The 15,939-nt window shown below is 42.7% G+C and overlaps 1 protein-coding gene across 1 annotated transcript in view; it reads right to left on the bottom strand.

The window, feature by feature from the left end:
* Positions 1–15,939, bottom strand: part of CFAP45 (cilia and flagella associated protein 45) — a 48,309-nt gene that overhangs the window by 18,547 nt on the left and 13,823 nt on the right. Inside the window, exons 2-7 of the mRNA XM_072647368.1 lie at positions 13,912–14,037; positions 11,220–11,353; positions 9,285–9,429; positions 8,666–8,836; positions 6,171–6,349; positions 5,396–5,525 (exon numbers count right to left, since the gene is read on the bottom strand). Of these exons, the coding sequence (XP_072503469.1) occupies positions 5,396–5,525; positions 6,171–6,349; positions 8,666–8,836; positions 9,285–9,429; positions 11,220–11,353; positions 13,912–14,037 (885 nt within the window). The remainder of the gene's footprint in view (positions 1–5,395; positions 5,526–6,170; positions 6,350–8,665; positions 8,837–9,284; positions 9,430–11,219; positions 11,354–13,911; positions 14,038–15,939) is intronic.

The following is a 15,939-nucleotide window of genomic DNA, read 5'->3' on the forward strand; positions in this document are numbered from 1 at the left end:
ATAGAAGAACAAAGGAGAACAAGGATCATCTATTGTGCACCCTACGCTTGGAAAGGACCAATTTCAAAGGGAGAGAAAAGACAGGTGGGATCCTATGGACTAAAATTCTACAGGGAAAAATCAGTCCCAGAGAGAGAGGAAGCTCTCAAGAATGGAATTCTGAAGCCACAAAGGAAAAAAAAAAAAAAAGGAGCTTTCTCAAGAGACTTGTGGCATTGGATTTGTGACATGACAAAAAGTGAAGAACTAAAGATAACTCTATGACTGAGAAGCTACAGAAGGATAGTAATGCCCTCAACAGAAACAAGGAAGTTCAGAAGTTAAGTGTTAGGGGTAAGATGGTGAAATCTGTTTTGGAGGCTGAGATGCTTATGGAAAATCCAGTGGGAAATATCCATCTGGCAGTTGGTGATGCAGCACTAGAGAGAAGATCTATGGATCATCCACTTAGAGAAGATCATTTAACCTGATGCTGGATCTAGTGGTCCACATTCTGTGCTCCACATTCAATCAATCTATCAACGAAAAGTCTATTAAGCATCTAATACATGTCAGGTCTTGAATATACAAAGGCAAAGGTGGAACAGTCCCTGACCTCAAGGAGTTTCCATTCTATCAGGGAAGCCAATATGCACATAATTAAGAATGTACAGACTCAATATAAGGCACATTTTGAGGGAGAAAGCACTAGTTGTAGGCTGGATAGGGGTGGGGATCTAGGAAGGTTTCATGTATAAGGCTTCACATGAACAGAGTTTTGAAGGAAATGGAATTGTAAGAGATGGAGGTGAAGGGAAAAGAGGATAGAGACAGAACCCTTGGGATAGAGCCACAGACAGGGGAAAGGGATGATGATCCAGTAAAGGCAACAAAGAAGGTAGTGAACCAAGAGACAACAGTATCACAAAAAAAAAAAAATAGGAGAGAAGAGAGTAGTTACTAGTATCTATGGCTGCAGAGAGGGTCAAAAGAAGAATGACTGAAAAAAGGTCATCAGATTTGGCAAACCAGAAGACCTCTGGTAACTTTGGACAGTGGCTTCCATTCAATGGTGAGGACAGAAGACAGATTACAAGAGGTTGAGAAGTGAGAAGGGAGGAAGTGGAAGCAATGAGTATAGAGAGCTTTTTCTAAGAGTTTGGCTGTGATAGTAAAAAGATTTAATGGGTGATAGTTTGATGAAATTGTAGGGTGAGAGATTTTTAAGGATGAAGGAGACTTGGGCACGTTTGTAGGCAGGAAGTTATAAATTCTACAGATAGTGACTGAATATTTGGAAGTGATAGGGGATGACTGAGGTGGGCAGGAACAATTTACTGGACCCTGAAAATCCTGCACCTGATATTTACTACTTGGATGACTTTGGGCAAGGTCTCAATTTCATCATATGTAAAAAGTGGCCAATAAGTTAGATGGTTTCTGAGGTCCAGATCTATGATCGATGCTCTTATAAACCTTAAGATTGGAAATGCCAGAACAAAAACATCTAATAGGGAATTGATACCCAAGGAAGAAGATAATAGGAAAGCACCAACAATTCCTGTGATGACTTCAAGTAAACTAGCCTTGATGAATTACATCATCAGAGCCTAAAAGAACCAGTGGATATGATTACCAATTCATTTGTCCGTGGTATTTGAAAAACTGAGAAGGAAAGAAATATAGTAGAAGATGCTTACTAGCTATGTGACTCTGGGCAAGTCACTTAACTGTTGTTTGTCTGTTTCCTCAATTGTAAAATGGGAATAATAACAGCACCTACCTTGCAGGTTGTTCTGAGTATCATATCAGCTATTTTGCTTTTTTTTTTAAAAAGTGCTTTTAGAAAGTGCCTGGCACATAGTAGGTACTATATAAATGTATATTTCCTTCCTCTCTCTTGTTATTATTGTTATTAATATTGTCTTGATCTTTTGAAGAACATAGCAATTACCCTGGGAGCTAGTGGGTTGCTTCGCAGTGGAGGTCTTTAAGCAAAAGATGGATGATCATTGGTTAGATATGTTGCCCTGAGAATTATTCAGATGTAAGTTGGACTATAGGGTCATTGAGATCCCTTCCAACTTTGAAATTCTATAATCATGGGTCTTGTGTAAAAATACATGGAAATGAAAGCAGGTAAGACAAGTCAGGCAGATAGCTAGCAACCAGGATGTCCAGTTTGGCTATGTAGCCAGACTGTAGTAGGTCTTAAAAGCTAAGTGAAGGAGTTTGAACTTGATGGGAAATTGAGAGTCACTGAAGATTTTTGAGCAGAGCAGTACATATTATAAAATTTTTCCATTAGAAAAATTATTTTGACAACTGCATAAAGGATGGATGAGAGATAATGTCTAAAAGCAGGTAGCCCATTAGTGAGGGTATTGAAACAGTCCAGGGGTCCTGAGTGGTGGTGAGGACCTAAACTATAATGGTAGTGGTATAACTGAAGAGAAGGAGGGCAGTTAAAAGAGACAATGCTGAGGAATAAGCAACAGAACTGGACAACTGACTAAATTTGGGGTACGAGGGAGAGGAAAGAGTTAAAGATAACACTGAAATTTCTTTCCTGTGTGACTAAAAGGATGGTGAAAAAGAGGATCTGAGAGGAAGAACTTTTTCTGACAGCTTTAATTGTTAGTATCTTATTAAAATCTGCCTCTCTGCATCTTCCTAGTGTTCTAGCCTCAGTCCGCACCGAACAAGTCTAACAATGTAAGCCACACATCACTAAAATGGCTGATGATAGGTTTAAGACTGAGAAGGGTAGAAAAGTGAGACCACAGTAAAGATGATGACAGATTAGATGAAAAGGAAGAAATCAGAGACTGTGATGGATGAGAAGAGCAGGTATCATAAGTGTGAGGCAGAGAGAAAGATGCAAGATTAGGGAGATTATTCATATCTACCATTTTGAAGACAAAATAGTTTAGGATGCTACAATTCATGGTCTATCCTCACAGCAAAGAAGGTGGCATCAACTATTAGAGCCTTAGGACAAAATCCTTTATCGTCACCTAGCACCCTTTGTCCTAGATCCATTTAGCTTTTCAAGAAGACTTCCCTGTTGGAAGGTAATGCACTGATCAACTGATAATAAAAACCTGGTAAATATTTTCAATTCTATTTTTCATCAGACATTAATAAATCAGCTTTGTGGTAGAATGTATGGGTATTCAAGAAGAACCAGCACCTCTGGAGGAAGGGCTTGCTAAGCCTTTTTCAGGACTGTTCATCTACCTTTGGTGTCCGCCTGGCACTCACCTCTCACCTGTGGCTCCAAAAATCTGTAGCATGTGCAGTGGCCACACCCCAGTAAATCATCTCAGCAGACCAGCTAAAATAGGTTGAAGGTAACCAACGGGCCATAAAACTGTCAGTGAATTAGGGGGATGTCTATCCCAAGCATGTGAAGACTTCCCCCTGAGGAATGGGCGGATGAGAACAATTTGTTCCAACGGTCATAAAGGTGGCTGAGGCACTGTGGCATGCTTAGAGCTTGGTCACACATCAAAGGTGCTGAGGCCATCCACTGCATCCCAGGCTATCACCAGTCATCCTGACTTTTTTGTCCAGCCACTGGACTTCAATGACTCTGAAAGAGAGAGTGAAGCTGACTGCTTTGTGTAAGTCTGCTTCGTTTAAATCCAGTTCATGGGCAAGTCAGGACATTACCCTGTGATGTCACTGGTCCTCTTTGAAAAGAAAAGATAAAGCCAGCTTTCTGGTTCAGACTAATCAAATTCCTAACCAATCTCCTTGATTGTTACAAACCAGTTCAGCAGTTTGATTACCTCTGGATGGACCAAGGAAATCAAGTTCCTGAACCTGAAAAGTTGAAGCTTAAACTGGAAACCTGAGGCCATCCCTCCAAGATCCTACCTAATTTTTTTCCATCTCTGTCTCTTGCGTGGCTGTCCAATGCAGGAACAGCATGGTCTGCTACCAGACCACTCAAGCCAAGCTTGCTCTATGCTTCCTGGGTCCAATCTTTCTCTTTAAGCAAAGTCATGTGACTCTCTTCCCTTCCCCAAACTGACAAGTCTCTTGGTCATTCAAATAGCTCTTGGAACCCCACCTCCTTCATAAGGCCAGAAGTCATTGACATAAACTCCACTGAAGAGTCAGAGGACCCGGTTTGAATCCCATCGCATACTAGCTTTGTGACCATAAGCAAGGCACAAACTCTCCTTGTTTTCACACATGTAGAATGGAAATAAAACTTGTACTATCTCCCTCACAGGCTTTTTGCCAAAATGCTTTTTAAACCTTTATGAATATGAGGCCAATATGACTGTAGAATGCCTGGCCATGGACTCTTCCCATTCCCTCTTCACTTACCCTTCCTATGAACATAGTCATTTGAATTATCTATGCAAATAAACCAAGGCAATAGAAGAGATAATTCAAAGGGTAGAGACTCTTAAAAACCAGTCTATTTAGCTGTGGCATGCATTCAACCATTTCTTTTGCAACATATATACCTTCCTAATTGTTTCATATTGCCTAAGTATATAACAATCCTTGACAACATAAGGATAGAGAGTTGCCACAAAGCAGCACAGGAGTTGACTAGGGCAAGCAAGTTCCCAAACCAGAGTACTGCCCAGCTTAACCTACCAAGAGGATAATCCACCTGCAGATAACTAAGAGGTAGTTTACAATAGAGGCTTTAAACAAGCTTCCCTGTATCATTCCCAAGTACAGCCTGAACCAGATTAAAATGTAAACTGGGAAATGTTTACCAAAATACTATAGAACATAGATGATGTTAACATATGGTTTTCTAAGTCAATTTCTATATGGCTTTGTGGCCCCATTTCTGTTTGCGTTTGACACTGATGATTTACAGCATAGTTATCATTTACTGACTACAAGTAAAAACTATTCAGCATGACCTGCCCATCTGGGCTGATAGGTTTGCTTTTGCCTGTAAGCCTCCAGAAGGCAAGGACTGATGTTACTCAATTCAGTCCAGCACCATGTATGAATAACTGTTTTATACAATAGTAAACACTGATGAGGATGATGAGGATGATGTTAAATGGGCATATATCTGATAAATATTTTGCCTGTAACAGAGGTAAAATACATTTCCTTTCTGCTAAAAGTAAAAAGTTACCTGTGCTATCAGTCATAATCAGTGTTAGCCAGTTTTGATTGGGAAAACGATGGCAGGGATGAGGGAGGGGTGCTGTTTATTGAGAAATAACAAATGTGGCCCAAAATTAAATTAAAATTTTAGTTTAAAAAATTTAACTTAAAAAGTCAATTAAAAAAAAAAAAGTCTGTTGGTACCCTCCAGTCCCAGAGCAGCAAACCTTCCAGAGCTAGGGGGAGCATGGGAGTAATGGAGGGAAAAAGTAAAGGATGAGTTGCCCAGTAAGACAGAGCAGTCTTTCTCACCCTCCCTTACCTTTATGTCTTCCTCCTGGAGCTGCTCCATATACTGTAACATCTGCTGGATCTCCTGCTCCCGGACCTCTGCCTGCAGTGACCGTTCCTCCTGGTTCTTTTCCATCTGCTGGATAATATGCCGTCTTCCTCTACAAATCATAAAAACCATCCAGTCCAACCCCCACTTTTAAGAACTTAGCATCTTAGAAACCACTGGTCTCCATCTCTCCTTTATCCTCCATCTTTAGCCCCTCCCACAAGATGGTCAGAAAACAGTTTGAAAAACCCCCTTCTCTAAATAGTGAGAGGGAATTCAGGAATAATATGCACCATCTGGTTCACAACACTCTTCCAGTCTTTCTCAGGTGATCTCAGGTGATTCTTCTGACCCACTTTGCCCCTTTGCTTCTCACAGGCAAACACACAAGGTCACCCCATGTGGTAACCTGATTGAATTGAAAGAACATTGGTCCTGGAATCAGAAGGTTGCTGGATTTGAGGCCCTGTCCTTCATCAGGTCAGGCAAAGTAGGGAAATCCAGGAACCTCCGGGTGCCAGGGAAGGACAGGAATCAACTAGGATGGAGAGTCAGCTCCACCAAAGTGGAGTCCAAAGTCCAGGTGTGGATGCTGTCTCTCTTCCTGCGACATTTTTTTATAGCACTTAGTGAAAGTTTCACAATAGTAATATCTGTTATTGGTGGAGATAAGATAGCTTCCTAATACTTCCTCCATTGATATTCAACATGGGCTTAAAGCGGGATTGTACACGAAGATGCAACTCAGACAGCTTACCGTATTCTTTCCTCTTTTCGCCTCCTAGATAGATCTTCCTCCCTCTGGATGGATTTCTGCCGTTCCAATTCCATCATCTGGTCCAGTCGCTTCTCCTCTGTGTCCATCTCTTTTTGGATTAATTGCTTCTCCAGGATCTGAGCATCACGGATGGCATGACACCTGGCATTTCGGATTATCTGAGGAGTGAATACGAGGTTATAATGCTAGGTTTAGGGATGAAAAGAGTGACTAGGGGTGTGTGTGTGTGTGTGTGTGTGTGTGTGTGTGTGTGTGTGTGTGTGTGTGTGTGTGTGTGTGTGTGTGTGTGTGTGTGTGTATGTGTGTGTGTGTGTATGATAAAAAAAGCAGTTTGGGAAGGATGGCGGGAAATGAGAGTCAAATACTGATTCCTCTCCAAAGACCAGTGGAAATCCCTAGTTCTAATTAATCAGAAGCACAGAAAAGTAAATATCAAGATAGGACCACATATCCAGAGCTGGAATGGGTCTTTAAAGGTCACCTAATCTAAATCCTTCATTTTACAGAAAATGCAATTGAGGCCTTACTGAGGTTAAGTGACTTGCCTAAAGACACAAGTAACCATCAGAAATGGTTTGAACTCAGATCCTCTAATCTAAGTGCCAGCATTGGTCATTCTCCTTACTCATATATGTATCTGTGGAGTGTGCCAGCTGTCTCAAACATACTCTATTTCAGAAGAAATTTAGTAGTTGGTATCTCATTTTTTCAAGTTTTCATTTTTAAATAAAGTTGAGTTTTTAATTTGTTAAAAAGTTCAACTTAGTTTATTTAGTGTGATAAAAATCGAACATTTAATATTCACCTTTTTAAAAAAATTCCTGAATGCATAATGTACATATATCCTCTTCTCAGGCCACACACTCAATCAATCATCAAATTTTGTCATTTTTACCTCCACAATGTGTCTCACCTCTGTCCCCTTCTCTCTGGCCATCACTCTAGTTTCAGGCCCTCATCCCCGCTCACCTCAACTTCAGAAATAGGCTTCTTTGCCTCTAATCTCTCCTAGACAGCTGCCAAAGTGATTTTCATAATGTGTCAGTCTGACTATGTCACCTCCCCCCCCACCCCCAACTCAATAAACTCAAATGGCTTCCAATTGCCCACTTGGATCAAATATAAGTTGCTCTGTTTAGCTTTTAAAGCCATTCACAACCTGGCCCTAACCAATCTTTCTAATTTTACTATACTATATACCAGAGGTGCCAATATTTAAAATTAATTGTTAATTATATTAATTTTAAACAATATCTAATAAAACTTTTATCAAAATAAAAATACAATAGAATGTAGATAATGTTAATATGTGGTTTTTTAAGGCAATCTGTGGCCTGCGGGGATCCTTACATTCGATATGGTGGTCTCCTCCTGTTTGAGTTGGATACCATTGCTATATGCTATGCCCCTTTCCACACTCTGCCTTCTTGCTGTTCCTCACACACATCTCCCGCCTCTGGACTTTTGCACAAGCAAATCCCCATTACTGTCATGCACTCCCACTTCACCTCTATTTCTTACAATCCTGTTTCCTTCAAAAGTCTGCTCATGTGAAACCTTATACATTAAGTCTTCCCAGATCCCTGTCCCCTATGGTCCACTATAAGTGCCTCCTCCCCCAAAATGTATCTTACATTTATTTTGTGCATTCTCATTTATATACATGTTGGCCTCCCTGATAGAATGAAAACTTCCTGAGGGCAAGGATTATTCCATTTTTGCCTTTGCATGCTCAGTGCCTAGCATGTATTAGGTGCTTAATAGATTCTGGTTGTGGATTGATTGAATGTGGATAGATGTGATTGAATTGTGGAGCATAGAATGCAGACCACTAGACCCAGCAATGAGTCATTATGGCTTCTGGTAAAAATGAATGCGTTTAGGAAAATCCCAATCCCTGCATTTGGGGGGGGGGGGTTCAGGTTAGGAGAGCTTGATTTGAGAGTCAGGGAAGGAGATCCCTATAGATAAGCATGGAAAGAGGGAACAAGCGGGGTAAAAGACCCTGGAGAAAAGGAGAGGAGTAAGAACTGAGAGTATCAAAAGTAGAGGAGCAGGAATTAGTGCTCCTGGGAGAATGACAAACTTCTTGCATTTGGACATTAAATGAACCAAGAGAAATAAGATGTAAATGGCTGGAGCACTTCTAGCACCAAGACAGCAGTGCCAGCTTTCCCCTTTCTCAGCACTGGAACCTCACTGCCTGGGCCACCTGCTATGGTCACAATAGAAAGGACAGGACCAAATTTCATGCTCACTGAGCCATCTGGGTTATCTGGTCTCCATGGCAGGCACTCCTACCATGGGAACAGCTTGGTCTTCACCTCCCATCTTTCATCCATGATCTCTTCACAAGCCTCCAGTACACATGACTGCTTTCTTTGACCTTGGTGGGTACCTCCAGCTTGGGGCCAACACTTCCCAGAGCGAGGACAAGAATAGGAGACAGCCAGTGGCCTCACTGGGCTCCTTACCTGGGTCATATCTTTGACCTCAACCTCTTGCTCCAGCCTCATGGCATTGGCTTTCTCCAGGAGATTCTGCGCCCTTTCCTTGGCCTCCTCCTCCAGGTCATTGAGCTTCCTATTCTTCTGCCGGACCATCTCCTTCTGTTTCATCATCTGCTTTCGAAGGGTCACTGCATTCTGGGAGAGATCAGTCCATCTCAGCAGGGTGTGTGGAGGGATGAATGATCCATTTTTTAATATCATAGATATAAAGGTGAAAGGGACTTTGAAGTCTCACTGAGGTTGGGACTGTTGCCTAAATATATTATCCTGGGGCTGATCTCTCCAATTTGCTCCAATGGGATTTCTACTCCTCACTCTACCTGATCACTAAGAAGCAAAAAGTTTCATCCCTTAGCTCCATCCTCACCAATGCCCTTACTACTCATAGTGTCTTTGGTCATCATCCTAGCTGAGCTCTTCTGTCATGTTTTCAAAAAATGAATGTTCCTTAGAGTTCAGGCTAACTTTCCATCCCTTCCTTCCTTTGGGGTCTTTTAATTTATCTGGTGAGAAGCCAACTTCTCCAACACATCCCCAAGCCACCAGTGGATCCACAGAGGCCAAGGTTGGCAAGGTTAGCTACCAAGACATCAGCCTTTTCCTTTCTGTGAGCCTCTTCCACGGCATCTCGTTCTTCCTTGGTAAGGACTTGGGAAGCAAACTTGATTCGTTCAAACTCCTCAGGGCTGATGATAAGAGACTCCCCTGAAGGGTCTTCTGTGGGGATTCTAATGGGAGGTATAACCAAAAGGGGAGATAAAAATCAAAGGGGAAGGAGGGAGAAAAGAAAAAAAGAGAAAAAAAGCATGAATATCTCTCTCTCTCTCTCTCTCTCTCTCTCTCTCTCACACACACACACACACACACACACACACACACACACACACACACACAAACAGAGAAAACTCACACTAACACACCTTGGGCTTCCTTGCTCCTTTCTCCTGTCCCTACCACAGTGCCCACCCCTTGACTCCCAGTCAGCTCCTCAACATGAGATATTTCCACCCAAGCCAACTGGACCCCATAGGGTCCATTTATCACAAGGAATCAAAAAAGGGAAGTTTAAGGGATGGAGCTTCTCTCTAAATAGGCAGGATGAAGGCTAGCAGAGAAACACCTAAACATCCTTGTTCATCCAGCCCAGACAGAAGCTTTGAACACTAAATATTAATTAAAATCTCTGATCAACAATAGTAGCTGACATGTCTATAGACCTCTCCTTCCCAGCTGCCCAACGCACTCAACAAACCAATAACTAATTATAATGATTATAAACAAATGACATATATTAAAGGTGGGGGAGGAGGGGGGGGCACCTAAGGAATGAAGCTGCTTCTGGGTGAGGCATTTTAACAGGCACACAGGAATAAGACGCAGTTGCTTTGAGACAGGAAGTGAAATCTCATCTAATAAAACCAATGGGGGGATTCCAGAAGGCAGACAGAATGAGAAAGCATATTTGGGATTTGGCCAGGACATCGAGGTTAACCAAGTGGCGCAGCCCAATGGAGTCTTGCATCTGGAATAACTGAATATGCTCAGAACCTAAGATAATACACCAAAGGCCCTGGGTATGGATCAGTACCAGGTTAATGTGCCTCTTGATGCTTTCTATGGCCCTAAAAAATGACAAACAGTCACCTTATATAATTGCCCCAGACCTCAGACTTGTGGATGGCTCTCAGGGCTGCTAAATGGGAATGTTATGGGTTTGGGCTAAGCAAAGATAAGGTTATCCCAGAGCTGCAAATAAGAGTAACCAAAGAGACAGTTCTCAGGGAAGCATGCCTAGTATGTCTCCATGGCCTGTGATTTCCTGGAGCTGCCCAGAGTGTAGGACCAGAGAAGGAGGGAAGGGAATGGACAGTTACAGAGTTAGCTAAGTACCAACTACTACAAAGAAGTGGCTCATTTCCAGATTCCTAGCCAGGCCCAGATCTAGGAGGAGGGGACCAGGACAAGGAGGGAGCCACTAGGAAACAGTGCTGAGCTAATCCCAAAGGAACCTAGCATTTCCCATTTGTGGCCAGCCACTCTGGGAAGAAGCCAAGAGGTTAATTAGGCAGCTGGTCAGTTTTCCTTTGCATCAGACTCTTAAGGCACCAGAAAGGAACTGACTCATCCAGCTAATTTCCCTTTACCAAGAACACCAGTGGGAAAGAGGAGGGGAGGGAAAGGGAGGGGAGGGGAGGATCCAAGCATCCCATGAGCCCTTCCCCTCTACTAGTTCCTAAGCCCTATAGTCAGCTGAAGGAAATGGGAAAGAAAGAACGTGGAATCAGGAGACAAACAGGATAAGACAATGATGTATAAAGCAGGGATGAAAAAGGAAGAGGGCAAGTTAAAGGAAAAACTCCAAACCCTAAAACAAAAGGAAAAAACCAAAAAGCACAAGAGTGGGAGAAGGACTGATAAGATAAGATAAAGCAGGAGGAATCCTCTTCTCATTTCTTTACAATCTTCTAAGCTAAAAGGGAAGAGGTAAAGGGAAGGGTGACTGGGCCCACTTACTTACACTAGATCCCGGACCATGTCTCGAGTGATCAGCCGGATGGTGTCTGGTTTGTGGGTCCAGCCCAAGTTCTTCGGGACACTATGCTTGTTCTTTAGAAGCACAATGGGGCTCTCACAGCGGACCTGCTGGGGGAGCTGCAAGGCCAGAAGGGGCAGCTCACTAACTGGCCACACAAACTTCCCACCCTTTGAGTCCCAGGGAATCACCTCACCTGGGTTCTCCTTCCACCCAACAAGCAAGCACTAAAAAAAGAAACTGAGGCCCAGGCCCTAAGATTGTAATAAATGTTGGACAACAGGAAAAACTAGGCCATGTTGTCTATTTGAAAATGAACTGAAGCTTGAGGTTTTGTTTTTAACATTTGTCCCGTCCTCCTCCTCCTCCTCCTTCATCCCCACCTGCCCCCCATGATAGTCCTATTCAGTAGCTGCTGAGGAAGAATGTCCTTACTTCATAACATACTTTTCTACCTCATAATATACTTTGAGGAGGACATCCCTTTCCTCTCCAAAAAACAGGGGGACATACTAATGTCTGCATAAAACTAATGTCTGTGATATTCCACAGTTTGGGGAGAGAAGCAAAAACCTTAGGAATTGGAGATGACCGTAATGATCAGTGCCAGGGGTGGGGAACTGTGTCCTCAAGGCCACATGTGGCCTTCTGGGTCCTTATGTATGGTCTTTTGACTGGGTTCAAATTTTTCAGAACAAATCCTTTTATTAAGGCAATTTGTTCCGTGAAGTTAGAATTCAGTCAAAGGCCACAGGTTCTCCAGCCCTGAATTCTAATCCAACTCTCTCATTTTATTGATGAAGAAACCAAACCCCAGAAATGTTGAGTAACTTTCTCAAGGTCATACAACAAGATAAACAGTAGAGCTGACATCTGAACCACGGATCCTTTGATAGCCTTTCATAATTTGTTTTCTTCTTCATCACACTCATGAGTTCTAGTGCCCTAGGTTTGGTGAAGTCACTCATAGATTCTCTTGAATCAGTGACTTAATCTGATTTTTCTTTCTTCCTTCAATGATCCAAGATTCCCCAGTTTACAGCGTGGTGCTAAATCAACCAATCTAAACCAGGAGAATTCCTCAGCAACTTCTCTGAACACTTGTCAAATCAAAAACATAGAGCTGGAAGGGACTTTAAAGATTAGCCTCATTTTCTGGACGAAGAAACTCAGGTTAGCATTGGACTTAGAACCATATAGCAGGAAGGACACAGATTAGACAGAATTTTTTTTACAGTATAGAGTGAGGGAAGCTGTGGGAGCTTTGTCCCTGGAGGTTCTAAGAAACAAGAGAGGTGTCCACTGGCATGAAATGCTTTAGGTGTGGCTCTGCCCAGCAGCAGAAAGAGGGTTGAACCAGAGAGTTTCTCAAGGGTCCTCCCAGCCATAGGAATCTGACTCTCCAAAAGCTGTTCCTCTAAGATGCTGCTGCCACCTGGTGCCCGGCCTGGACTTCTGTGTGGATATCAGACAGACTGCGGGAAACTCCTGCCACCTACCGCCAAATCAGCGCCTTGTTTTTCCACCCCCAGGTATGCAGCCCAAGGAAATAGACCAGAAGGCAAGGCTTTCTCCAGATTGATCCATTCTCTTACCAGGAGAAACTGTTCATCGAAGACTTAGCCACATCCAGGCCTAGACAAGTTCCACTGACCATAGAACAGGTGCAGGGTTTATTTTCATCAAGTGAAACCACACCTCCTTTTTCCCATCAATAGGCACTGGTACATTGACAAATGCTAGGTGGGAATTTGGCAAGCTTCTAAAAGGAAGCATGCTTATGGAAAAAATCTGGAAAGATTTTCACAATTCCACTCTGGATAGTTCAGATCAGGGACACTGGTGCTACTTGGAAAAGTTATTAGTGATCACCTTCTACTCCCCACCAGAAGTACCTGTTTCATCTTTTTCCTTCTCTTGCTTGTCCCTTTTTCTTCTACTTTCCCAATCCCCTCTCTTTTATTTTCTGTTTCCTCCTCTATTTATGTCTTATGCTCATGGGCATTACTAAATTCTGCTAGTGGCACTCAGGACTCAAGAAACTGGTGACCCCTGCTTTAGACCATATCTGCAAATAGTCATTGGCCCTGGGCTCCCTGGGAAAGGAATTCTATCCAGTGGACCAGTAGGAAAGGAAGCAAATTTCACAAAATCAAGGTACATTACAGCAGGAAGGGAAAATTCATTTCTTGAGTTTTGCTCCTTTGGATGGAGAAAACTGGAGAGAGCAACAAAATGCTACTCTGTACTTGCATGGTTGGTTTCTATTGGTCATTCTCAAATGTCTTCATCCCAGGACCCACCCACCACCCTTCCTCCCTCCTCAAAAATCAGGTGATCTGTAATGCACTCGTGGGTACCAAATAGCTCCTCTAGCCTTCCTCTTGGCATCTTAGCTATTCTTAAAGGCTGGAAAGCAGGGAGGGCTTGGGGGTGAAGGAAAATAAGTCACTTTGTTCACATGCCCACAGTTTACTGCTGGCACTACTACAGCTCTGCCACTCTGGTCTCAGTGACTACTGAAAAATATCTCCTGTGTTAGCAGGTGGTATCATGATCATTAATTGCAGCAATCTAGGCCACTGCCTCAGCAGCAATCCATGTGTGTATTTCAAAAAGGAGATCACAAAAGGGGTTTGGAGGCATTACCAGATGTTAGATAAGAACAGGAGGTTACCTTGCCACCACCAAAGAGGCTCTCATCAACCTCAGAGTTCATGGCCTTGGTCCGGTAGCGGGTCCGGTTCCTTGACCGATTGGAAGTACTAGAGGAAGAGCTCAGGATGCCAGCTGCACTTAATGGCTGGAGAGGTGGAGAGGAAGGGAAGAGAAGAGGAAGATAAGTTTAAGGTCACAAATATAATGACATGAGCTTAGATCAAGGTGAGTAAACATTATACTAACAAAGGGGTTCTTAACATTTTTTGGTGTCATGGACCTCCTCTGACAGGAAATGAAGGAAAATGCTGGGGCTTGTAACATCAGTTGTAACATCCCAGCGAAAGAACCTGAATAATCCTAAGAGGTGCATTGTGCAAACTTGAGGTGCTCCACCAGGCTGGGGTGCCGACAGGAGAGCAGGGGACTCAATCAGTGAGGATAAGAATCCCTGTGACTGTGAAGAAGCCCAACATAGGTTATCTAAGAGGAGACTGGGGTGTCTCTTTCATAATCAAGGAAAGCCTGAAGTTACACAGTAAGCAGAAATAATGGAAGAAATGAGAACAAATCCATTTCAGTTCTTCTGCCATCCAGAAGACCACTTGTCTCCTTGGAGAGGCCTGGACAGAGCCCTAGCCATGGAGTCCAAGAGACCTGGGTTCAAATTAAATCTCTGACACTAGCTATGTAACCACTGATCTGCAAGTCACTTTTCCCCTGTAAGCTTCAGTTTGTTTATCCCTAAAATGGGAATAGTATTACCTGTTGTACTTACTTTGCATAAATCTTATAGGCTTATTATAAGACCCCAAAGAGATCAAATAAGAAACATGTAAATGTTTTTACTATTATTAGTACTGTCTTCTAGGCAATTCAAGTCCTCTTATTTTTCTGCCCCAAAATTTATGGTGCTTCCCTCCCACCTGCCAAATGAAAAGCCAACTCCTCACTCTAAGCTTCAAGACCCCCTCCCCAACAGTAAGCCTCCATCTTCCCACCCTTGTTTCTTAAGTCAGTCTGTTTATAAGCCCACCTACATTCACTCCCCCATCCAAACTCAGACAAGCCATTCTTTTCATCTAACATGCATTAGTCTAAGTCATTCTTCTCACTCCAAACTCTGCTCTCCAGGAAGCTTTCCATAATTAAGGATAGCAAAGTAAAAACTAACTAAACCTTGGCATAAAACCATAGACCAGAGAAAAGCAAACAGCTTCGATGATAGAATATCAGTAGGCTGGCGAGCCGATCCATGATTAATCCCACCCAAGTCTAATGTCTCCATTAGTCAACATTTATGTAGGCAGTCATTCAACAAGCATTTATGAAACAATTACTGCCAGGCACGATGCTAAGCTCTAGGAATACAACGAAAGGCAAAAAAAACCACAGTCTCATCTAAAGAAATTTATATCCTAATGGTGGGAACGATGTGTAAATAACTAGGAACATGCCATATATTCAGTGCAGACAGGAGATAATTTCAGAAGGAAGGTGCTAGCAGTGGCAGAGGAGTGCAAAGGCCTACTGTAGAAGGTGGGATCTGAGCTAAGTTTTGAAGGAAACCAGGAAAGCCAGGAAGTGGAGAGGTGAAGAGGGGGAGCACACCAAGCATGGGGACAGATAGTGCAAAAAAAATGCACAGAGTCAGGAAATGTACATCATATTCAAAGGCCAATTTCAACAAATCATGGAGAGTAGCGCACACACAGAGAGGGGTAATGTGCAAAACTTCTGAAAAGGTAGGAAAGGGTTTTAAATGCCAAACAGAGCACTTCATATTTGATCTGGGGAGAAATTGGGAGCTACTGAAGTTTATTGAGTCATTCTAGGGGGAACATGGTCAAACCGGCGCTTTTGAAGCAGGCTAGTAGCACAGTGGATAAAGTAATTGACCTGCAGTCAGGAAGACTTGAGTTCACATCTAACGGCAGATATTTAACTTGTCTGCCTCAGTTTTCTTATCTGTAAAATAGGAATAATAATCGCAGCTACCTCACAGGGTTGTTGGGAGGATAAAATGAAACATTTGCAAAGCCCTTTG

The sequence above is a fragment of the Notamacropus eugenii genome, chromosome 2 (genome assembly GCF_028372415.1).
Source record: "Notamacropus eugenii isolate mMacEug1 chromosome 2, mMacEug1.pri_v2, whole genome shotgun sequence".
NCBI classification, from domain to species: Eukaryota; Metazoa; Chordata; class Mammalia; order Diprotodontia; family Macropodidae; genus Notamacropus; species Notamacropus eugenii.